We start from the raw sequence: 25429 nt of genomic DNA, 5'->3' as shown, positions 1-25429 counted from the left end.
TTACATCCGGATGATAATGCTGCTGCTGGTGATGATGAAGATGATGATGGGGAAGTGAGGTACTGATGGTGTCAAAGAAAACCCCGGAGTGAAATTCCAACCAGTTGGCTGCCACTCCCTGGAGGTCTCCTTGGATGGCCCTGAGGATCTCCTCCTCATGAAACCAGAAATGGTCAGAGCCGGAGAGGTTCTTAGGGAGCACCTAGCCTAGTCCACTCATTACTCACACAGGGAAGCAGAGGCCCAGAGATTTAATAAGCGTTGCTAGTTACAAGGGTGCTGTGAGTTCAACCAGGTCTCAGCCCAGTCTTCCTTCCATTGTAGCACCTTGCATTGCTAGCCTGCTCAGGCTGTGGGTTGTTTCAATGGCCCACTCATGCTGTCTCATTCTCCCAGCTCTGAGCCTGCACTGTGGAAGCACTGCTTGGGATCAGGAACTGATCTTAGGTGGGGACGGGCTCATAGGAGTCTAACCATTGCTTCTCAGCTGAATCCCACCTTCACACTTGAATATGGGAGCAATTGAAGGGAAACACATGCTGTGGGTCCCTATATCCTGAAAAAATATTCCACAAAATGGACATGTGAGGCCAAAGCTTTTCGTAGGCCCTTCCTCATCAGCTCAAACAGGGGATGTGTTTTAGAAAGAAAGAGCAGACTCCAGACTGCAATGTCTTTGCAGCAAACACCACCTAGCACATAGCAGGTACTCCATAAACCCACGCAGTTCGAATGATCAAAGAAGACAATCGGTGTCAGGCACATATGTGTCTTCTCCTCAGCATATCACCTCATTCACTCAACGAACATTTGTCAAGTACCTCTACTATGTGCAAAGCACTGCATGAGATTGGAGATAATGGCTCAGAGACTAAGTTAGAATCTCTTCCAAACCAACTCCTGGAATGAGGTTTATTTCCGGCTTGTATGTCCTGATCGTTTCAGACTCACAGATTCTTCATGCTCTACATTCTAGCCAGGATTGTACTTGCCCTTCTTTCTGGCCTGGGCCTTTCCTGCTCTCCACTCTGGCTGTCCTGGCTCTTTCTTATCTTTGAGGTTTCAACTGCAATGCCACCTCTGCCCGAAAAGCCTTTGTGGAACATGTTACGTAGACCAGCTCTCCTGTGACTGTCCGTGCTCAAGCTCATTGCTGGCCCAGGTCTCCGCCCTCTGAGTTCATACCCTCTGCAAGTGACTTTGAAGTTCCTTCCATGACAGAGGAGAAGGCCAGTTCCCCATCTTTTGGAAGCGGCTTGGCCACGTGACTTGCTTTAGACAATAGAATGAACTGCAAGGCACGTTGTCCCCTGGTGTGGAGATCTCGCCTATTTCAACTTACTCCCCTTTGATAGTGTCATTGTCCTGAGAAAGGCAAGCCTTCCTCAGTGAAGGTGCCAGAAAAGCCCCCGCTCACCCACAATCACTAACCAGATAGCCAAATTCCACTGACTCCCAGCATGGGACTGGGGAGCTAAGTGTGTGCTGTCATCACCACTGAAGTTGTGTGGATTTGTCACATGGCATGATCATGATCAAAGTCATGGGGTACCCTGAGTCAGTCTCTTGTTTCCCTCATATGTGTGAAGCACAGGCTGGGTGCTCAGTACATATTTGATGAATGAATGAATGAATGCAGTGCCACATCCTGAACTCAGTAGAATAAAGGGCGCCCCCAAGCCCTTTTCCTTCACAGGAGCCTGGCCCTGCAGTGGCCTCTCTACCTTGGATGATGTGATTCAACCCCATGGAGAAAGTCTTACCTCTGGCTTCTGGAGGTATATCCCTTTGCCATCTTGGGTTAAGTTTTGGAAGATACCTGTGAAAATGCAGAGGAAAGAAACACAACTAATATGTTTTGAAAATATTATAAACTTGTTCCCCCCATAGGTCCCCTCATCTGGGAGGAACTCAATTGGGGAATCATATGTGGCCACATGTATTATAAGTGAGCTGCCTCAAACCTCCGCCTCTGGAGAAGGCAGGGTGCAAGTGAATGTGGGTAGATGCAGCCTGGACTGGCAGGCATGTAGCCAGCATCCCGCCGGCTCCCTGGCCTGCACACACACACCACCACCACCCTCCCCCCCCCAGCCCCCCCCCCCCCCCGCCGGCAATCCAGGCAGAGGAAGCCCCGCCTTCCCAGCTTCTCAGCAGCTCACTCTCCATCTTCTCTGCTCGCAGCATCAGGAGGACAAAGCTGACAAAGTCCATCTGGCGCTTGGGGCCGCCATAGCGGATAAGCATCAGCAGGCAGATGTCATCGCTGAGCACGATTCCTGCAGTGAACACGGACTCCTGCCCTCGGTGCCAGGAACCTCACATCCAGCTCCCCTCCCATTTTGAGACCCTTTATTTAAATCATCCCTTCTCTCCTGGGCCCTCAATCCTGAAAGCATGGGGGTCTTCCTTTATGGACTTCATTGTGAATTGTTTAATTATTCAGTTCATTCATTTTGTCTCCACTCCCCATTCCTGCTCCCCTTGGGCAACCAGCATGAGGCTCTTTTCATCCAGAAAGTCACTGGCCTTCAAGGCGGGGCGGGGGGCAGTACATATTTGATGAATGAATGAATGAATGCAGTGCCACATCCTGAACTGTCAGGGTCAAGACCCTCTGCTTTGGCACCTGGTGGTCCCGTATTTAAACCCTAGGCAGTCACCTAACTTCCCTGAGCTTCACTGTTTTTCCTCTGTAGTGGGGGTGAGAACAGGGCATTATTGAAGATGAAGTGAGAGTGTGGATGGGCCACCCCTCAATAATTGTTAGCAGTGATTATAGTGATAGTAACAAATGTTTCTGCTGTTTGTAGGCCCACGTGTTTGGATCTCTGGACTCAGGGAGTAACTGTGCATTAGAATGACTCCAGAATGCTATGGACTCTCCCCACCCCCTCCTGTATATGCCCTCCAGCACCAGGTGCCCTCAGGCCTACCTGCATCCTTTATGGCAGCCCGCAGCTGGGACCAGTTCAGGCATCCTGATTGGTTACTGTCTTGCTTGTAGAAAATCGCCTACAAAGAACCAAATGTTAAGGGAGCCAGGCATTTCCAAGTACCACTTGAGAGCCCCTCTTCCAACAGCATCTACGCTGCAGACACAGGTGGGAGTGTAGGCTCCATCGGCAGGGCCTGCTGCCAGGATGAGAACACGGTGGAGGGTCCATCCAGGATCCCACCACCTCTCCCATCTCTTCTTAAGCCTCTGAGAAAGGGACGGTCTTTTGGTCACGGCAGATAGACAGTGGTGTTTAAAGGTGTTTAATCTCAGCCCAATATCCAAACTTCGAAGGGCTTCCAACTTTATGATTCAGAAGACAATGGGGAGAGTTTTGAGCAATGATTGCAAAAATAGGAAGGAGCCATTAAAGTTTATGAAGGACTTTAATGCCACGCTAAGGAGTGTGGACTTCCTCTGAGGCCATGGGAAGTGATGATCTCATGTGGGCTTTAGAGAGTCAGGGACTAGTGCAACGGGCTCTCTGAGTTTGCCAGGGAGAAGGAGGGCTCCCTGGAGACAGAGTAGAGAGGATCGGGTCAGTAGTTGGGTGTAAAGGGCTGAAAGGGAGAGAAGTAAGTACCTTACAGATGTTGCAGGATTGCCTTTTCTGTGGCATCCTGCAAGGAGGTGTGGCCAAGACGTGTTCTTACCTGGTAGAGCATCAGCTGCTTCCACAGGTCCCTGAATTCTTGGATGCTCACGGTGCCTGATGCATTAAGCTGGCAGCAGGGTTAAGGTCAAAGCTGCAAAGGGAGTTTCACCTATGCCTCTGGAAGCAGGGATTGGCCCTCCTCACAGCAGTGTGCAATGTTTGGACAGCCCTGTTCAAGATCAGCTATCTCCAGTGGCCTCCCCTTGCCAGAGAGTCTAGCCTAGGGCTCCTGGCCCTTGCTAGAAAGGACAGAAAGAGCTGAAACATAGCAGCACAGGGAGAAGTGCAATTGGTAGTGGCAATGGTGGCAATGACAACAGCTACCATGTATTTAGTGAAGCCGGATGTTTTGACATGGCCAATTTGAGGTGATTTAAAATTTAACAGCACATCATGACATTTTTTTCATTATTGCTAAAACCAAGTTACCGGTGGCTCAGTATGCTTCCTATATTTAGTCATTTTATGGAAAGTTAACAGCTTAGTGGTTGGTCTTGTCATTGTGTCCTGATACCCTTGCATCAGGGAGACAGGCTCCTTTGTTGGTGGGACTCCTTTTTCAACTGGCAGGTGAGACAAGTGTCCACTGGCCCCATGACAGATGACCAGAGAGTCTGATTGCATCCAAGTTCATGCAGCGGGAGACAAGGCTGGGATCTGCTCCAATGCTGGGACACCTGACCTTCATCCCACGCTGTCCACACCCTCTGCAAAGTTTCTGCAAAGACTGTGTTTTGTATTTGCAATATTCCCTACCCCCATCTCACATACACATCCATCCTATTTGCCTATCTGTAGTACGGACAACCAAACTTGGATTAAAGTGTCCCCTTAGACAGGCAGAGGTTTGCTAGGAAAACCGAAGGTCTGAGAACCAGGAGAGTCGGGCTCCAGCAAGTTGTTGGACTTTCTGAGCTCTCAGCTTCTGACCTGTCAGTGGGGGCAGCCACTGCCTGGTCACCAAACAGAAAACTTAGGATCCTCAACTCTTGTTAAGTGCCCTATAAATCTGGAAACTAACCACCACCCTGCAGCTGCCTCATTGGCACTCTCAGACTATTGTTATCAATAGTTTATATTGATCACTTTTTTGAAGATAGACCTGCCCCAAGCACTTTTTACATAGTTTGTCCCATTTGCATTCTCACAATGACCCCTCCTGACCAGGCTTGAATCCATCTCATGCTGTAGATGTGGACCTGCAGGCACTCTGAGGCTGAGTGACTTGCCCAAGATGACCCAGCTGGTACACACTGGGGTTGGGATTCACACCCAGGCAGCCTGGCTCAGGGTGGAGCTCTCAACCAGCAGTGTGCATCCTCCCACAGACCAGAAAGGATACGTCCATTAGGGCCAGGATGCCTTGGCAGGCATCGAGGCTGAAGAAGGGCTGTGTGCTCCCCAGACCTGGAGAGGAACAGAAAGAGCACATGGGGGCTGGCCAGGATGGCATGGCATGGCCCTTTTCTAATGGGACCAGACAGTGCTGCCTCGGCCAACCACGGGTTCCGGTAACTATCATTGATGTGGGAAGGGAAGAGACAAAGAGCCATGGAGAGAGGGGACGCTTGGTGGTGATCCTTGCACCCAAGTTGCATGTAAATCTCTGTGGAGAACCCTACTCGGAGCCTGGCGTTGCTTACACCGTGGAGCAGAAGAACTCACCCCATGCACCCAGCAAGGGCCAGCATTGGAGAGCTATGGAGAGAGATCTGAGAGATCATCTCGTTCAAGCTCCCACCTAAGTTAGGGATGCTTTCCTCCGATGACTTGACAATGGTTAGTCAATTATGGGTGCTCACATGGATGGCTAGCTCCGTTCAGGAGACACTTCCTAAGTTAATTATTGTACAAAGGAAGCTCCTATACATTCCACTCACTAGTCCTCATTCTGCCTCCAGAAAAGCATTAATGGGTATTTGTCTCCTCTCCACATTTCTCCAATGGTTCCCCAGACAATATGGTTTCTAAAATCTCATCAACTTCTTCTAGACCTAGTGAATGGAGGCCTTTCCTCGGAAAAGGCCAGCATCTCTCTAAAATATGGTACCAAGCCTGGATCTCACCCTTCAGATGCAACTTGGTTAAGCAGAGTATATATGAAAATGGGTCTATCACTTGCAAATTTTTCAGCCTGCATTTTCCAAATTATGTTTCCAAGGAAGATTTTCTGCACACAAAGTCCTTTGAGTTCGACTTTGACATAATTTGTATCTATAGGTGCTTTTCTCCATTCACCTGACACCTTAATACATGATACGTACTGAGGGGCCAACACTGAAATTTTGATTGACACAGTATTTCCCAAGCGCAATTGACCACAGAGCCTAATCCCTTCTTTTTCAGGGAACACTTACTGAAACCTCTTGGTTTCTAATGTTTCAGGGAACACAGTTTCAAACACACAAATCTACATGCTTCCATTAGATACAGCCTAAATCTGAATTAGTGCACTTAATGGCAACGATTTAAAACTATCAGCTCATGTTAAGCTCGAGGTCACCTAAATTAACCAGAGATCGTACCCATCAATTGCCACAAAATGAGGTCTTTTCTGTGAGGAATGTGTGCAAATATTTTTTTTAAAAAGTAACAAAACGGTAGTTTTGAATGATCATCCTGACTTCATTTCATCTTTTAAGTTAGGTCACAGCTTGTAGGGAATGTTCTGAATTTCAATTCTGCTGTCTAAGATAATGATTCCTCCCAGCACTGTGCCAGCTGCATATCTGGTCCACCTGCCTTCCACATCTGCTTCCCAACCACTAATAAAAGCTGAGGAAGTGAAAGCAGGCGTGGTTTGGAGGAGGGGGTTGAGGGGGAGGATAAGGGCAGAATCCAAAGATTCTAAACATCTAGATACTCAGCTGTAACAGAAAATGATCCCTCTGGTTTTATACTTAACTTTTGGGCCTGGTGCTAAAACTTGTGAATACATCTCATATTGCTACTTTAGAAGCCACACATCATCCTTTGTTGTAGGAGGCATTTCCAAATCCTTCACCAAAGTTCACAATAGTTCCCTCACCTATCAATCCAGAACCTTCTCAGAGGAATGAATGGAAGCAATCTGTCTGTACATTTCTTGGAAAATCAATTTGCATACTTATGATCAAGGTATTTGAACCATTTTTAAAAATTTATTTCAGAGAAGAAGGGAGAGGAAGAGAAAGACAGAAACATCAATGATGAAAGAGAATCATTGATCAGCTGCCTCCTGCACACTCCCAATTGGGGATCAAGCTGCAACCCAGGCATGTGCCCTTGACCAGAATTGAACCTGGGCCAACACTCTATGCACTGATACAAACTGGCTAAGGCGGGATTTGAACCATTTTTAAAGTGCACTCTTCTAGGTTATTTCCCTGGATTTTTTTCTCCCAGTGGAACAGAGGGAAAACTCTTGTATCTTATCATTTCTAGAGTCTCTTCTTCTGGCTCTTGTACCCTACGTACACTTTGAGAAGCCATCTGGAAGTTATTTCAAGCCCTGAGTTATACAATACCCTGGCCTCTAACTTGTTTGGGTTTGAAGTCTTGTTTTCATATAAACAAAAAGCAATCACAGATGTGAGGTAGAAAATAGCCTTTAATTTTTTGCTTACTTTTTTTCATTTTGAAGTTTATTTTCCTTCCTGTAGAAATCATGTTAGTCTCACTCAAAATATACTTATAAACTGCTTTAATATGAATTTCAAGCTTTCCTAATGATGTATCCAAGGCTTCACCTAATGGTCTCCTCACCACCTGTTTGTAGCCCTCCTGGGTGATGTGCTTTCTTTTTCCAGATTTTTACAGGTTGATCCACTTAAATATGAATTGATCAAAGCGCCCCCTAGTGGACTAGTCAATATTTAATATTTATTTGCCCTGTTGAGGAAGTGGGCATAGATTTTCCACATTGAATTTATATGCCAAGAAGGAAGTACTCAGCTATTCTTCACAAACTAGAAACATAGTAGAAATTTTCATTTTCACTATCATTTGTCTCCTCACACATACTCAGCAAAACAAATAAAAAATAGAACTAGTTTCCAAGCTGCGTAAATTCACTTACTGCTCTATTGGACCACAGGACCCATCCTGGTGTAAGACCCAGCTGCTCAGGGGACCCGCACACAAAAGTTCCCACATCCCACCAGTGGAAAGGGACACAGACCCAGAGTTCAGAATGGTGGTGCCTGCATCCTGCAGGAGGCATGGCTCCAAAGTACTCACCTGACCAGGTCAGCTGGTTCAGGATCCGCTGCAGTTGAGCTGCATTTATTTCTGGACACTGGAGTGAAAGCGGAGGGGCGGGAGAAAAACCATCATTATAGGAGGCTCACTAGATGCAGAGGGGCCCAGCTCACAGGGGCTGAGGCATCCTCTCCAGCATCCACTCAGTGTGGCACAGATGCCATTTCTGGACAGAATAAGTGACACCATAATGTTGCCCATAAGGAATGTGACTAGTCATGAAATTGAATCTGGAATTTCATAAGAACTTTTACAATAGTTTTTTAACTGGGTGCCAAACCTAGGGCTCCCCAGCCGGGCAGAGCTCTTAAGAAATAGCCTAGAACACTGACTTTCCATCTGGGTTCTATAGAGATGCTTTATGAGCTGAGCAAACAATTTGGTTTAAATTTCACTCCTAATAAAATATCCTCAGCCAAGATTCCAGATTTTCATTTTAGATTCATCAGAAGCAATTATTTACATTAACATTTAACTTGAAATTATGTTAACAAAATACAAAGATCACAAATTTAAACTTATCAGATGGATACATATTCATAATATGCAATTTTAAAAATGTTTTAAAGTATGTTCTTATTGATTTTAGAGAGAGAGGAAGGGAGAGGGAGAGAGAGAAACATCAATAAACTGCCTTCTGGATGAAACCGGTTTGGCTCAGTGGATAGAGCGTCGGCCTGTGGACTAAAGGATACCAGGTTCGATTTCGGTCAAGGGCATGTACCTTGGTTGTGGGCACATCCCCAGTAGGGGGTGTGCAAGAGGCAGCTGATCGATGATTCTCTCTCATTGATGTTTCTAACTCTCTATCACTCTCTCTTCCTCTCTGTAAAAAAATCAATAAAATATATATATTTAAAAACAGGCTGCCTTCTGCACGCCCCCTACTGGGGATCAAGTTTCACAACCAGGGAACAGAACCAGCAACCTCTTGGTGTATGGGACAAGGCTCAAACATAGAGCCACACTGGCCTAGGCAATAATATACAACTTTAATCCATTTCAGATTTATTGGTATTCTCTATGAGATTTCATTACATAAAAGGGCAGCAGCAGAAAAATATTTGGAAACCGCTGGTGTAGAGAAAAACTTTTATAAACAACATATTAAATTTTGACATGCCGCCTCTGGCTACATTAGTCAAAGCACCAGGGGTGAATGTGAGAGAAGATGGGAGGGCAGGAAATATGTTAATTAAATCCAGTGTTACTAACATGCTCTTCCATTTTTAATGAAATGGTGGGGGATGCCAGACCCCAGATTTCCAATGTATTTCTCGCCCCATTTCCAAATAGATTTAGTGTCCTGCAGGTTAAGGACAGACAGGCCTTTAGAGCCTCCACACTCCCCACTTCCTCCAGATTGGGATCAACCATGGGAAAAAAACTCAAGGAGACCAGGTGTTTAACCCTGGGCCCTCCACCTTTGCAAGGTCCTCTTACCAGACTCACCCTCTCTCCAAAAAACCACCCAAGAGGTCTTTCTCTCTGGGCTTCCCTTAATGTCCCTCCCCAAGGCCCCAAGGTTGGTCATTGCCACGCCTCCCCACTCCCACTACTAAGTTCTGACTCTGCTATATTCCATTTCCCCTACAACTAATTAGTGTAGCTTCCATGAATGGACAGGCATTCTACAGGAGCCTTCTGGAGACAGCAGCTCCATGCATTTGTCTAAAGACTGAGGACTTGAATAGAAAGTGGCAGCTTGGAGAACAGGTCACCTTAAATCACAGTTCATACACAAGGTCAGGTAGGTCAAACACATAACCATGCAGTTATCTGCTCCACTTTGCCTGCTCTGCCCACCTCTGGCTACCACACATCTTCAACTTGCCTTTTTAAAGAGTTTGGTGAAGACTTCATTCTGCCCTTCAGTTTGGTCTACGATTTCCTACAGGAACAGACACATAGAGAGACATAATTATTCATCTGGATACACAGGCTCTCGTACACACAACTCATGTCTCACAGCTCCCAGGCTTCTGAGATCCAGAAGTTTGACCTTGAGCACTGTCTTAAATTTTCTACCACAGCATTCACACAGCCCTCATTTCTCCAATTCTTGCTGCCTTTGGGGAAGTAGCAAACAGTGAAACGGGCAAAAGAAACACAAGGTAGAGAGAAGCAGAAGAAGGTAAAAGTATAACTCATGCCCCTGGGGCTCAGGGCCCTTGAAGACAGGACCTGACCAGAAGGGCAGTTATCTTGGTGCAAAAACAGCAGAACCTGGGTACTCTCAGGGTACAATAGATAATGTATCCTATGTGCCACAGAGTAGGGTCTGCAAGATCTGAACATGAGGGGAGAAACCCAGCACCCTGGCTTCGTAAACAGTCCCAGCCATGCAGAACTCCACCGACTACTTACCTTAGAGAAGACGGCTCTGGACTTGCTGCCAATTTCACTGAGGGAAAACAAAAGAAAGAATTCCTTCTTGGGGATCATCTTGGGAAACTTTTGGCCAATCTTCTCCCTCTCCCCAGGAACTCTTCCCAGTTCTTTAGCTGATGCATCATGTGGGCCTGTCCAGCTCTCACACCTCACTTCCCACCTCTCCATGAAGTGTAAGTCCAGACACACTACTTGCATCTCCCCATGTGCCCGGTGCTGATTCTCATCTCATACCTTTGCTCACGCCGAGCCCTCTGCCCAGCACACCTTTTACTTCCCCCTACCCTCATCTAACGATTCCTACTCATATTTTAGATGCTTGAGATCAAGTCAAACTATCAATGGTCAAAACATGAAAGAAAAAAACTGGATTCTAAGCATCGAAGGGTTGTCATGTCCAAATAATCATAGGCCAAATACTAAGTTTGGCTGGGATGTGTACATATTGGTTTACCTGCACACACCCGCGGGTGTCTGGGTCTGCCCTCATCGCAACCATCCCTGTCATCCCTTAGGAATCACCACCTCCTGAAAGCCACCCCTGCTTTCCCCAGGGTCATGGAAGGTTAGCTGATGCTCCTTCTTCATGTTCTTCTAACACCTGTACAGATAAATGCTTCCACTGGACACAGTATAACAAAAACAACTGTGACTGTGTCCTTTCCAGACCTTGAGCTTCTGGAGGACAGGGGCCATGCGTGTGCCTGTTCTGTCTTTTTCTCTGTAATGTCTAACAGTGTTCCTGTGTTAGTAGGAAGAGAGTGGAAGGAAGAAGGGAAGGATGTCCTCCATGTGGAGAGCTGCCCTGCTCTCCTGATCTCCCGATCTCTCTTCTGCATTGGCCACAGAGACCCCATCTGCTGCCTCCCCACCTCACGCTCCTGATCGCCCCAGGCCCGACCAGGCCCGACCTCCAGGAGAGGCCTGTGCTCTTACTAGAAGACGTGCTTCCTGGAGAAGACTCTGAGGACAAACTCCGACTCCTGCCAGGCCTCTGATGTGCAGGGCACGATGAGGTACGTCCCCGGCTCCAGCCACAGCTCCTTACTCACTTCTTTTTCTGGGAGAAACGCCTCAGGAAAACTCAGGGGTTTATTTTGCAAGAAGAACTCAGGGGGCAGTTTCTTCAGGTCATCATAGAACTGCAGATGGAAGACAGAGGGCACCAGTTGAAGAGATTACCCCAGGCTTGTGGCCAGGAGCCAGGAGTAAGGTGACCTCTTCTTTGCCAAATCCCACCTGCCCCAGTGGAGGATGGGGTGAAAGAGGGAGGAGCTTGGAGATGAAGACAGAACATGTCGGGAGAGGGCACCTTTTGCAGGAACCCTCTGTGGGGCGGAATGAACACTTACCAATTGATTTTCCGTAACTGTGAAAACAACGTCCTACACAAAATAAAGTCAGCAATGTCCCTGTGCCTGCACTTTCCAAGTTTAGTCATCTGGCCAAAGCCACCCAGCTGGTAGGAGTCCCAACGCCCATGTTCTGTACACTTCCTGAGACTGCATTTGTGCATGTGATGCGAGCTCAAGGTTGATTATGGTCACAGATGCAGATGCATCACCCACCATCTTCCCACCATCACAACAGCTACATACAAATAAACTGGACTTTCACATCATCTCAGTGAAAATTGCCTCAAGGGTAAGGAGGACTGGACAGGAGCTCACAAGACCTGTATCAGGGCTCTGGTTCTGACATCGCCTGGATGTGTGCTTTGTTTTATCTTATATTCATATTCTCTCTCTCTCTCCCTCCCTCCCTCCTTTTCTCCCCCTCCCCCCCCACTCCCCCCCTCCACCCTTCCTCTTTTATTTCTCCCTTTTTCTCTATTTTTCCTCTCTTGCTCCCTCTTCCCTTTGCTCCCACCCAGAGCTGCGGAGGACGAGGAAGTCCATATGGGGCATCCTTTACAGCTGTTAACAAAGACACTATCCATCCAAGCAAAGTCCTATTTCACAGACTGCACTCAGAGCCAAGGACACAAATGTCTCTCCTAATGGCATACACTTTCTTTGATCAGACAGTGAGAACCACAGAATCACCCTGTTGCCATCCTGGTCTTGGCTGCTAGGATTCGCAGAACTAAATTTTATAATTAGTCATACTAGCTGTCCTACGTTTCGATTTCCTGGTAGAATCAACTGCTTACTTATCCTTCATGTATTTATTACTTTGTTTTTCTTGCCTTTTAAGTTCTTAACTGGCTCACAGTTTTGCTCTATTTACAGTTTTATTGTAGTTGACCCAAATTCTGTTTAGAAATAGTCTTGATAGAAACATTTTTTTTTTCTTTTTAGATGAATAGGCAACTTAGGGATCAATCACCCAGTGTTCCCACAGGAGGAAACAAAAAACCCACACAAAACTGACCCTAGACACCCAATGCAAAATGGTTTCTTTACAAAAATCATTTTACATTGTTTAGTCCAGTCTGAGAAAATTGCAGTTTTCACTCCTGTGTTCTTTGGGAACCAAAATGAATCGCTGCCACCCTGCAGAGGCTGGGCGGGATGGCCCATGCCTCCTTCAGGGAGCCCTCCAGGCTGTCACTGCATCTGAAATGCAGAGTTGTTGTCCTCTGCTCACATTTCTGTCCCATTTTACAATCCTTTGTCCCTTGTCCCCAAAAAGGTGGGCCTCATGGTCTCCTCATGTCTCATACGTTATAGATCTGTTTTACTGTGGGTTTCATAACTCAGGCAAGGCTGTGATTTATCAGCCTTCCTGTGCTGTGACAGTCTTCGATATTGGCCCTAGGTATTTATGTAGGGATTTAATAAATTCTAAGATTTATGGCTTCTGCACCAGGCTCAGAGACCTCCCTGTAGAGGTATAAGGAGTTCTTGGGGCCCTTGGATAGGAAAGAACAGCAGAAGCTCACCACCCCCCACCCCAAACCCCCAACTCCAACACAGAGGCAGTTGCTATCCTTGTGAGACATTCTCAGAGCTCCTTGGAAAAAGCTGCTCCAGTCAAACCGAACCTCACAGTGGCTGGGCCATAGGTGGCTTCATTCCAAACCAGGGCCAGCTGGTCAAGTGGAACTCACCCTGCTCATCTGAAAAACAGACAAAGGAGACCTCGTTTGTTAGTGAATCTGGCTCTTTGCCAGCAAAGACTCGAAATAAAGCTTATATATAAGAAGACTCTCCCCGGAGACCCCTTCCCTCCCATGAGACCTTCTGTTCCAATGACATTTTAGTCCACCATCAGAATTCTGGAAAAGACCGAGGGAAGGCAACCCTGTCTTTTTCAGAGACAAAAAGGAAACCACTATCGATTGTAAACTATGTGCTGGACACAAGGAGAAAAAGCACTGCCATGTGGTCTTTTATTCTGCTCTTTGCATAAATATCATTGTCCCCATTTTACAGATGAAGAAACTGATGCTCAGTGCAAGAACATGACTTGTCCTGGATCACATAGTCATTGCTGAGGGACAGAGCCAGGATGTGCACCCAGGTAGGCAGACACAGATAGTGAAGAGGATGGGAGGCAGAAAGAAAGGACAACAGCCGGAGACCCCGTGTGAGGCCGATTGCCCCAGCTTCCCACCTACCCTGAAGAGGTAGAAGCCTATGGCGAGGTGAGGCTTCCGGTTGCGGTGCCTGTGCCTGGGCTTCTGGAGCAGGGACACCAGCACGCTGCAGGGTGTGAGGAACATCCTGCCCTCCTGCGGCCTCCAGACGGTCAGCAGGAACTGCGGGTTCCTCCAAAATGTGTTTCGGGCTAAAAACAGCAAGTGAGACAAGTCCTCAGCTCCGCCAGCATGTGGCTCCCCCAACACTGAGAGGTGCATGGATCCAGGCACCTGCCCCAGGATGCCCACCCGGAGGTTCATTTGGAGGGAGTCGGGGTCTCTTCAGCCTCAGCTCTATCCACCCTCCCATCTCACCGTTACCGCCCAGCTCTTCTACAGACACACGGGCTGAGTTATTCGCACAGTGCCAGGCACAGGCTTCCTGTCCCATAAGCAACTGCTGCCTGAGTAAGTGACTCTTCAACTAATTGGGGAGAGGGTGCCATGGCCCCCAGGGCATCTGCGTTTTAAAGGAACCAGGCCTTAGCTTGAGGGCAGCTTCAGGGGGGGGGGCGGGCAGGCATTTGGTGGGAAGGGGACACCAGAGTTCAGGCCTCCACAGCCCGCTGAGGTCATACTCTGCAGGTCCTTCTTCCAAAGGGATCACTCACCACCTCCATTGGGATAAAGGGACAGGGGCCCTCAAAGCTTCCATTCTGAGAATTTAGATGTGCTTGTCTCCTGTCATTGAGGACCTAGAAATCTTGATCCCTACCAAGTTCTAGGTCAGGTGGGCCGGATGCAGATGACATAATTACTAGTCCCGCCCACCCTGTTAAGGGATGGTTACTTCCACCTAATAATCGCCTTGTCCTAAAACCAAAACAAGATGCAGCCCACCCTTTTACCATGTATGCGTGCCTGTGGCCTCCTGGTACTAATTAGGAAAAGGCCCCTCTGGAAACGCAGCCCCAATGGGCTGGCAGCTTTCCACGCCTTTGCAAATTAGGACCAAAGGTGCCCCATCTTCCCAGGGACACAGCCCAGGACCAGAGCAGTCAGCTTGGTCAGCAGCCCCCCTTGCCCCTCAGCCAGATGCCCTCTGCAGGGCACAAGCTGCACAGCCGTCCATGGTGGCTCTGCACACACCCCCCCCCCCCCGCCCCCTTGCCTGGGAAAGCTACCACTTTAGACCCAAGAACCTTGGCCAGCTCCTGTGCACACACTCACCTTGGTGCGACTTTATGGGGCCCCCAGCAGTGGTCCCCTTCTCCCATCTCCCCTCCTGTGCAGTGTACGACCACTTCTGGCCCACTTCATGACTCAGAAGGCCTGGGGTAAGTTTACAGATGACCAGAAGCTTGAAATGTACTTTAAAGTCCTGAAGTGTCATCCTGGAGAGGAAGAGGGAACCACACAAGGACACATGAGATGATGTCTAGTTATCAGGACCAACGGGGAGGCTGGATCAGAGCAACGGCACCCCAGCCCTCTCCCCTCCTCCACACCCCTATGCAGAGCCCAGCAGGCTTTGGACAGGGGAGTGGGGCTGGCTAGACCAGTGTGAGGGTCCATCACATGTTGCTGGAGCTTCAGAGAAACCCTTCCTGTGGCTAGAAACAGCCTCATACGATGGCTCCTGGAGCAAAATTTTGCTACTTTGCTGGTTGCCCTGATAAAGCTGAATTGAGGCATTTATAACCAGTCAATTGACTTATAGATGTTCAGCAACATGTTCTTAATCATTAATGGATAAAAATCTTTGCTCCTACTCACTGGCTTTGCAATCAAGCCATGCTAATTGAGCTGTCTGACGCTCAGTTCACTTATCTGGAGTTGGGAATAACGGTATTTGCCGGGATCTTGAGTTCAGTGACTATTTCAAAAGAGAGTGAGGGCGGCAGCCAGCCGGAAAGAACAGGCAATGGAGAAGAGGACTCCTGGGAACAGAGTGGATGTTGATAGTAAGGGTGAAAAGCAAAAGCGAATGGGAGCAGAAGGGTCTCATGTCAGACAGCAAGAAGCAGCATCAGCTCAGGGTGTTTGGGTGACTCTTCATAATAAGAGGTGAGTGGCCTTGGAATCAGTGGGAGTGGTACAATTTGGCTCTGGAGGGCACAGATGAGGTGGCTTATAGTTTGGCAAGACTTTGCAGTCCTTTCTTTTCTCATTTCCTTTCTAGGCCAGGAAAGGCATAACCTTGAGATGGAGTATACTGAGTGACACAAGAGCAGAGCGGAAGTTGGGAGGAGGTGGCCACCCCCACACCCTGCTCTGAGCACCCGCTGAGCTCTGGGCCGTTGGTCACTGCTCTTGTCACAGAGAGTGTGACAAGTGTGACTGTGTGTTTGCAGGGGCTGTTTGCCCTGCTAGACTGTGAGCCCCACAGTGATCTTTTTAGTCTCTGTATAGGAGATGCCTGGCATACGTGGGGTATCCCACAAATATTTGCTGGATGGGTGACCAAATATTTGTCAGCCAGGGCATTTGTCCCTGGTCCTTGAGTCAAATACCAAAATTCTCCATCATCTTTTTTTCTCAGCAGCACCATCTTCTCGTTGGGGCTCAGTAGTTCCCATGTACTTGAGCTGAAAACAGAAAAGAAATGTTTTCACGAGGATTGTGGAGGACATGCGAGAAATTCTTCAGTAAGTGTGCTATTTGCTGAAGGGTTGTCATTTATTCTCATCTTCATGCTGCCTTTGCAGACAACTAAGTCTCACATTCTACATTATAAAAGCAATGTGTAACATTAATGGAATGGATTATTCACTATGAGCCCATTTCTGGGCTAGGCTCTTGACGTGCTTTATTTCAGTTAAGGCTAACAACCTCACAGGTTAGGGGTTCTTATTGCCAATTTAGAGATCAGGGTACTGAGGTTAAGAGATTAAATCACTTGCTTGGAGCCACAAGGCTATTAAATGTCACAAAGCTATTTGAACCAATATTAGAATTATTTCTTTTCAAAGCCCATCATTTTGGACTTCTATTTCTGGCCATGAAGGATGAGGCTCTCCTGTATCACTTTCATACCATAAACAAAACATAAGGAACAACTGTTTCCAAACATTCGATGGCAGCACAGTATCGGGACCCCCAAGAGGAAGGGAACAAAGGAGGTGAGTCCTAACGTTGCCTAGACTTCCCTGGGCAGTGGTGCAGAAAAGTGGACCCCAAAAGGGACACAGCAGTGTTGCTGAGTGTAGGAGACAGAGTCCAGTGTTCAGGGAGGCCAAGACAGCTAGATTTTGCTGGGCAAAGTGCCTGAGAGAAGGGGACTATGTAAAGAAGTAGCTCCAGAGAACTTCATAGGGGCTCCCTTGAGTCTTTGGCTGAAATCAAATGTGTGCATTCATAAAGAAATCCTCCATGAGACTGGACTATACACAGAAGAATTTCCAGAGGTGACACAAGGTTGGGAATCATTTAAAGTCCCACCAGTCAGAGTTGAAAGACCTTGTTGACTATATGGGGTTTTTAGTAGAGATCCCAGAGGGTCAACACCTTAATAGTAGGATTAGATTATCCCTGAAATAAAGATTTCTCTAGCTCTGTATTGAAAGTGCTTTAAAATAAAACTTTAAGTTATCCCTAAGCAATTTAAGTACCTGCCAGAAAAAAAAAACAAAACAAAAACTAACATCCTTTAAAGGCATGCAACAAAACTCAGCACTCAGAAACTTAAATTTACAAAGTTCAGCATCCAGTAAAAAATTACTAGGTGTATATAAAAGCAGAAAATATGATCCATGACCAGGAATAAAACAGGACAAACAGACCTAGAAATGAGAGAGATAATGGAATTAGCAAATGAAGACATTAAAACCCATTCTATATTCTCCAGGTTGTAATGGGAACTATGGACATAATGATGAGAGAATTGGGAGATATTCTCAAATGGAATCTCTAGAATTAGAAAATGCAATATCTCAAATGAAAATATACACTGGATGAGACTAACAGCAGATTGACCTCTATGAAATAAAATCCCATCACTTTATTTAATCCTCACCATACCTCTGGCTCAAATAAATGAAAAGCTTTTCCAAAATCACACAACTAACGAAAGTAAATTAATTCATCACCCATCTCTAATGTATGTACTTGTTCTTCTGTGAGATAAACTAAAATCAATGTCATGATACTATATTTTGGTAACACTTTAAAATTTATACATCTTTAAGTACCATTTTCCACATAGACCCAGCTCCTCTGACAATTCTCTTTACTCGTGCATAAAAAATCAAGTGCAGCACATTCTATGAGGAGTGGAATTCAAGTAATTTTTCTGAACCTTCATTTCTTCATCTATAAAAATGATCAAGTGACAATGGGTGTGTGGGCATGTTTCTGTCCTTTAAAGTATTATACAGGGTCAGGTATTATAAATCTTCATAGCAAGAGGGGGGAGGACTTTACCACTGGTCTCCCTTTCTGCCTGTGCCCTATAGCCAGTCTATAGTCTGTAAAGCCCCCATCCCTGTAGAGTTGTCTTTGGGCAGAAACAACCTAAGGTCATTACATAGGACCAGAATGTAGAGCCCAATTCGGATCTGTCCACCTCTGATTCAACAAGCCCAGTAGTGCATTAAACCATGCCAGAGGTGATTTAATCTCTTAACCTCAGTACCCTGATCTCTAAATTGGCAATAAGAACCCCTAACCTGTGAGGTTGTTAGCCTTAAGAACATCCGACTAGACAGCAAAGACCTTGGTTGAGTCATACTGAGACCTTAAATAATCCACTTAGTCTAAGCATCAGTTCCTTCATCTGTAAAATGCAGCCCAAAACACCTACCTTATAATAGCATTATTTGGAGGATTAAATGAGATAAAAATTCAAAGGACTTAGCACAGTGCTGGCCAGTTCTTAATAAACATTTAACCTTCATTATTATAAGAACGAGAAAGCAATCTAGATATCATTAAACCTTGTATAAATGTGAGAGATTGACCTTCACAATCTGAAAACTTTTCTGATCCAAGGGAAGAACACCTTGGAGTTTGTGTGCACATGGCAACCTCCTTTGCAGGCTTCACTTACCCCCTTCCTCACCCTCCCAGCCCATCTCAGAAGTTCACCTGTCACTCCAGTTTCCTTTCCATTCCACCATCCCCCAGGGGTTCCTCAGCTTGACCAGATATTCAGGCTTGTGGTGGCAGGTCACCTGCACAAAACGAAAAGTGGTTTAGGGGGCTGGTCTGAGTGCTAAGGGCAAGGGCTACAGATATCTAGGTGAGATTTACACCTGCACACGGGACTTTGAAATGGAAGATTAGAGGCCCCTGAGAGTTAGCAGAGGAGAAAATGGCTGTACTACGTATTGGCTAGGAGATGTAGGGCAAGTTACTTAACCTCTCCATGACTGTTTCCTGATCTGTAAAATGCAGCTAAGAGTCACATCTGCTATAAAAAATTGAATGGTGGCCCCCAAAAGAAGTGTCTACCCAGAACCTACCAATGTGACCTATATGAAAAAAGGGCCTTTGCAAATGCAATTAAGATTCTTGATATGAAATCATTGCCTTGGCCAGTTTGGCTCAGTGGATAGAGCATCAGCCTGTGAACTGAAAGGTCCCAGGTTCGATTCTGGTCAAGGGCACATGCTCAAATTGTGGGCTCAACTCCCAGTGGGGGGCTTGCAGGAATCAGTGATTCTCTCTCATCACTGATGTTTCTATCTCTTTCTCCCTCTTCCTTCCTCTCTGAAATCAGTAAAAATAAATACATAAATCATCGGGGATCAAGGTGGATCCTAAAACCAATGACAAGGTAAAATGGGGGGTTGGGGGGGAGAAGAAACAGAGGAGAAGGCCATGGAAGGCCACACAGAGATGGAAGCAGAGCTTGGAGCTATGCTTCCCAAGCGAAGGAAGGCTGAGAGCCACCCCTGACTGTGAGAGGACGGAAGACTTCACCCCTAGAGTCTTTGAGGGGTGGGGGAGATGGGGAGTGTGGCCCTAATGACACCTTGATTTCAGACTCTGGCCCTTAGAGCTGTGAGAGAATACATTTCTGTTACTTACCTGTGGTAATTAGCTATGGAAACCCTGGGACACTAATACCTACTCACAGAGATGTTGTGAAGATTGAGTGAATTAACATTTGTGAAGCAGTTAGGACAGTATTTAGCACATAGTACGTGCTAAGTTCTGTCAAGTGTTGTTAAATAAATCTAAAACAAAATATTAAAATAAACATACAAATGTTAACAAAGATAGATTTTGCTAAATAAATATGAAAATAAGGTCAAGTTCTTAGTTACACACATACACAAATGATTGGTGGATATCTAGCTGGAAAGAGAGTCCAGGCATGAGTTGAGTTTGAGAAATTTGAAACAGAATTAAAGGAAATTGGGGGACTTTCAATAAGTGAGCCTTTCTAGGGAATATTGGAGGTTCTTTAAGATTGAACCCACTGATTGCTTATCTCTACACTTTGCACATGCTGTTCCCTCAGCCAGGAATGCCCTTCGCTCATATAAATCTACCATCTTTCAGGGACTAATTCAGTGTCACCTCCTCTGGAAAGCCTTTGAATGCTTCTCTCCTAGCTTCTGTACCCCTAAAACTTTTTATCTATGCTTTTTTTTAAAATCATTTTCAGATATGGTTTGTCTCCATACTTGACTGTAAGTTTTCTGTAGGCTGGGTCCCTGTCTGATTCCTCCTTCAATGCTTAGTAGAACTCAAAAGGTAGGTAGCGATGGGAAGAAACTGGGAGACTGCTGAAAAGGAGCAAGTAAAAAAAGAGCAGGAATCTGGAGGGAAGGGAAGTTCAAGGAGGGTTGTGAGGCACAGCAGGGACGGATGGCCAATGGGCTGGGGCTTCTTCATGGAATGGAAGGTTGGGATGGTGCAGTGATGGTGGCAAGGGCTGGACCTACCACTTGACCCCAGAAAATAGGTAGAGAGGTAAGGGAAATACCACTGGCTTTGGCAGGCACTGGAGGATCCACCAGAGATTTTGCCCCAGATCAGACACAGATAATAAGATGATCCCAGGTTTTGGCAAGAAGCCTTAGGAGAGAAGGGGGTGCTGAAGGGAAACAGGGGGCCTGGCTCTACCCACCTTCCTGGTTCCTATGAGAGTGTAGGCATGGCCATCCACTAGCCCGTTCTCCAACACCCTCTGGTTCTGTAGAAACAAAAAAACACTATCAGTCCTGCTTACCCAGGGGCCTGTTTGGCTGTAGCAAGGGTTAGGAGGAGGAGGTGGGAGAGACCTCCACTGCTCTGTTACCTTATAGTTTTCATAGCTCTTCAGCACCCCCCCCCCCAATCTCATTCAAGCCTGTAAGTCAGGGTGCCACTCTGTAGGGCTTATAACCACTTTACAGAGGGTGAGCTCAGATTCAAAGCCACTAACTTAGTGCGTAAAGTGACACAGTTGTTGGTGGAGGGATCCTGGGACAGCTGAACCCAGGGATCCCGGCCTCACTTCCATGTTCTTGGTTGTTATTAAATTAGACAGCAAGAAACAGCTGTGCTAATAGAATACTTCACATGTGGTCAACACTTACTGCCAACTCCCATTTCTGCACACTGCCTGTGCTCTATGGTGGCCTTGCCTGCCCTGAGATGCTCAAGGTGAACATCAGGATGGTAGGTGCAGGGGTTGGCAAAAGTCTTAGGGCTCCCACTGAGGTGAGAACAGCAACTGGTAGCTGGAGAGGGTGGCAGCAGAGAAGGAGGACACTCTGCTGGCTCACAGCCGAGACTCACCCCTGAGTGGGTCTGGCAACCGATGAGGGCTCTGCCATAGGTGGCTCGACTTAGGATGTCCCAGAGGTTTCTAGGTGCTTCTGCCAGTTTGATGGTCACTGACACTCCACCGGTGAAGTCCAAAAAGGCATCAGACACCTGTCCATGCTGCAAGTCCTCATAGGAGCCACAGAGCCTGTCCGGGAGGAGAAAACATGGGCAGAGAAGGGAAGGGGCATTTAGGCTGCAGCTTGGGATGGTCCAAAGGAGTCTTGCTTGGTTATTCCCTGGGCATGCATCTGGAAATATATGCTCAGAGTTCTTATCCTGAGAGCAACTCCATCCGTTAGTGAAGGCAAATTCCTGAACATTTGTTCAGATGGGATGACCCCTACATAAAAGGCTATGGATATGTCACATATATTCACTGAATCAAGTATCTCACTTCATAAATGTTACTTACCTCATCTTGCCTTCCCTCAATATTGATGAGACAGAGAGAGGGAGAAGGGAAGGGAATGGGAAAGGAAGGGAAGGAAGGGGAAAGGGGAGGGGGAGGGGGAGGGGAAGGGGAGGGGAGGAAAAAGATTTCCCATGGTTGTCTTACTTAGCGTAGGCCTTTTCCAGAAGAGCTCCCCAGAACAAGTTCTTGAAGATGGAAGAGACGAAGACCAGCTGTCCAGCTTCATTCACGGGCAGTCGGTCATCTATCACTACAGGAATCCACTTCCCAAACTGCCAGAACTGGAAGGAGAGAGTGCCCGCTGGTGAGTGAAGATTATGGTGGAACATGGTAAGCCCAGGAGACAAGGACACGACTTTTCCAAGATCCTTCTTTCCTATGTTCCACCCGACAGGGGCAGCAGGAGGTCACTCACCCAGAACTGGAAGATGCCAGCATAGTTCTCGGTGAAACTCTGATTCAGGGGGACAACCTGGCTCAGGATGTCCTGGTGCAAAGACAGAGCTTGCAAAGCAGCCAGGAACCAGCAGTCACCTAAGCCAGACAGCAGATAGTATCTGTATAGAGGCATTGCACAGGCATGCACACTCTCCAGGTGTCTGCATGGATGTATTGGATATGCATGTATATGCTACAGGTGCCTGCATGAATCTACTGAGGATTTGTTACATGCAAGAAATGCCTGGTCCAAATTGCTATCCTTTATGAACTTGTAGCCTAATTTAGAAGGGAATTGTGTACTGGGGAGGAGGAAAAAGGTGATTGAGAAAGTGTGGTGCGGGGTTGGGGTGGGGGCATTGGCTAGAAACAAGAATTGAGTCATATTCCTGTACAAGCTTTTTGCCTGTCAAATGTCCCATCCTCAGGAACATGGACCCAAACACAACCAAACTTTCTGTCTCTGTAACTGATTTATATTCTTCTGGGAAAGCCTCAACCCTCTGGACTTCTTTCCCCTGTTTGTAACATGGGCATCACTGCTCATGTGCCTTCTGTCATGGCCAACGGTTATGTCTATTACTCTAAAAAGAATATTGGGTTGAGAACAGGCCTTCTTGGACTCTATTCTGGGGCATCTAGTGACAGGTGTGCCAAGAAGGAATCATTACAGGGACTAAAGTAGAGTGAGCACATCTTCCCAAGACAAGACTTTAGACCTAAAAACTCATAATGAAGATTATCGTCTGGCAGGGGTTTTGTGAGTTTGGAATTTGTTGTTGTTGTTGTTGTTGCTATTTTTAATCCTCACTTGAGATTATTTTTTCATTGATTTTTTGGAAGGGAGTAGAGAAACAGAGAGAGAAATGTTGATGTGAGAGAGACATACCAACTGGCTACCTCCCACACATGCCCCTACCAGGGCCAGGGATCAAGACTGAAACTAAGGTACTTGCCCTTGATGGGAATTGAACCCTGGACCTTTCAGTCTGCAGGCCAACACTCTATCCACTGAGCCAAACCAGCTATGGCTATGATTAGGCAGGTTTTGACATTCCCATGCATCTTGGTAGGACCAGTTGTTACCATTTCCTCAGCAAAGGACACAGCATGTTGAGGTAGAGCTCAGGTGGCCATTTCCCCCATTAGAATCTCTTGGTTCTCCTCTTCCCCTTAGCCAGGCCAGGCTCCCAGCTGCTAAGAGTGTGTCTCAAGGGCTTGCAGACTTACCCAACAATCCCTGGCACAGATCCAGCCTTCTAGCCTCGGCAGAATAGAAGTGGGGGTTGACATGTAGTTCCTGCAAAGACAGATGGAATTGTCCTTCTGACCAGAAGAAGCTCCTAGAGCCACAGTGACCATTGGGTCCCATATGCCCAAATTAGCCATATGGGGACATCAATATGGAATATATCTATATATAAAATCATGGCTGTCCCAGAAAATCTGGTATACATATTCTGTCCATTGTACCTCTCATTCCTTCTTAAAGCTCATGTAAGTCAGGTCCTGGAGAACTTTGAGTGGATATTGAGAAGTAGCACTTGCACCAAAAATGCCTTTTCTTGGAGTTTCTATTAAAAATGGGAGTACCTCTTAGAGGGGGTATTCTGTTTTTCTAGGGATCTTCTCATTCTTTTTCTCCTACTTCTTCCTGCCCCTAACCCACAAATAATTGTCTCTTGGGCTTTCTGTGCTGAGATGTGGCCTGGGATGGGGTGAGGGATTTAGTGCTCCAGGACCTGCACTCAGTCCCCCAGTCTTTGTGGACACAGCCCACTCAAGGTCAATTGCATGACAAACTCTGTATCAGCAGTTCCCAAGATTTTCTGGGAGAAGTAGAATCATGACTGCCTCTAGGAGGTGCACTGGGAATCTTACACATAGTAGGGACTTAATAAGTCTGGCTTTTATGGCAATGGCTGATTAGCGAAAAGAAAAGAGGAGAGTTTGTAGTATAGGTTGATTTTACTAAATGTGCTTTGGACTTACATGTAAATCTAGTCTGGGGGAGATTAATTGCTTTGGAACATATTGAAAAGTTGCCATTTAAAGAAATTGTTGATGCATTTATAAAGAATACTTTTATAATGATTAATAGCTTCTTTCTTCTTATCTAATTTTATCTTTATTGTTTAAAGTATTACAGATGTTTGTTCCCCTTTTTTCCCATTGACCACCCCTCCTCACTCTCATTGCCTTCCCAGGCCTTCACCCAACTATTGTCCATGTCCATGGGTTTTAATTTACCTATCTCAAGAGGCTGATTTGGGGAGAATGGCGTGTGAAATGTTAAAATGTGTCCCTCTGGCAGACTGCACTGGCTGTGACTCAGGATGCCTGGCCATCTCAGAGGAAGCTAACCAGGACCTTACTGTAGTTGGCTAGCAACTGCTAGCAACTGGCCTGAGGGGGAGCTACATCTTAGACCCCTCCCAAGATCACCCCTGTTATTTTCCTGGAAAATGGGTGTGTGGGGACTTACTCAGTTCCCATTTCATGGGAATCAATGTACCTCTGAGTATCGGAAGCTCTGAGCCCTCAGAAGGAAGGTCTGGGTTGACACATTCTGTGTGTTTGCTTGGCAGCCCCCTCCCCATCCCTTACCGGTGGCCTCCTCCACTGCAGGTGCCCTGGCAGCTTCTGCAGCAGGTGCCCGCTGCCGATGGAGCTCAGGGTGGCTGGGAAGGTGTCATCTTCAAAGAGGCAGCCGTTCCTCAGGCACCTTTCCTGCAGCGCCTCATAGTCCTGTCTGGGGAGCTGGGGAGAGGCCCCCACCGTGTCCTTCTGCCCTAGCTTCCAGCTCCGTTGGGAAGATGACCACAGAGGCATAGCCAGGTGTGGCTAGGAACCTAAAGGATCTTCCTGGATGGTCTCTGTTGCTCCTGAAATAGAAAGCAGATGTCCCATTTACTTACTTCCTGTTAATGCTTTGTCATCCCCACAGAAAGGAGGAGGAAGATGGAGAGAATGAAAGAGAAATTAGCCCGTGAGAAAGAAACAAAATGTAGA

The 25429-nt window shown here is 46.7% G+C and overlaps 1 protein-coding gene across 1 annotated transcript; it reads right to left on the bottom strand.

Moving 5' to 3' along the window:
• Positions 1 to 25249, bottom strand: CAPN14 (calpain 14; the record flags this gene model as incomplete). Its single annotated transcript, XM_084900947.1, has 20 exons — positions 1 to 62; positions 499 to 556; positions 1764 to 1819; positions 2163 to 2279; positions 2937 to 3015; positions 3652 to 3720; positions 4996 to 5060; positions 7872 to 7929; positions 10260 to 10296; positions 11220 to 11425; positions 13846 to 14015; positions 15037 to 15200; positions 16320 to 16394; positions 18892 to 18977; positions 20885 to 20947; positions 21538 to 21712; positions 22124 to 22260; positions 22395 to 22513; positions 23648 to 23717; positions 25025 to 25249. 20 exons carry the CDS (start codon positions 25247 to 25249, stop codon positions 1 to 3), a joined length of 2091 nt encoding a protein of 696 aa, XP_084757073.1.
• Positions 25250 to 25429: the final 180 nt, after the last annotated feature.

The sequence above is a fragment of the Pipistrellus hanaki genome, assembly GCF_964339955.1.
Source record: "Pipistrellus hanaki genome assembly, chromosome: 12".
In the NCBI taxonomy this organism is placed as follows: Eukaryota; Metazoa; Chordata; class Mammalia; order Chiroptera; family Vespertilionidae; genus Pipistrellus; species Pipistrellus hanaki.
The sequence above is the reverse complement of the archived record's forward strand: the minus strand, read 5'-3'. Positions and strand labels throughout refer to the sequence as shown.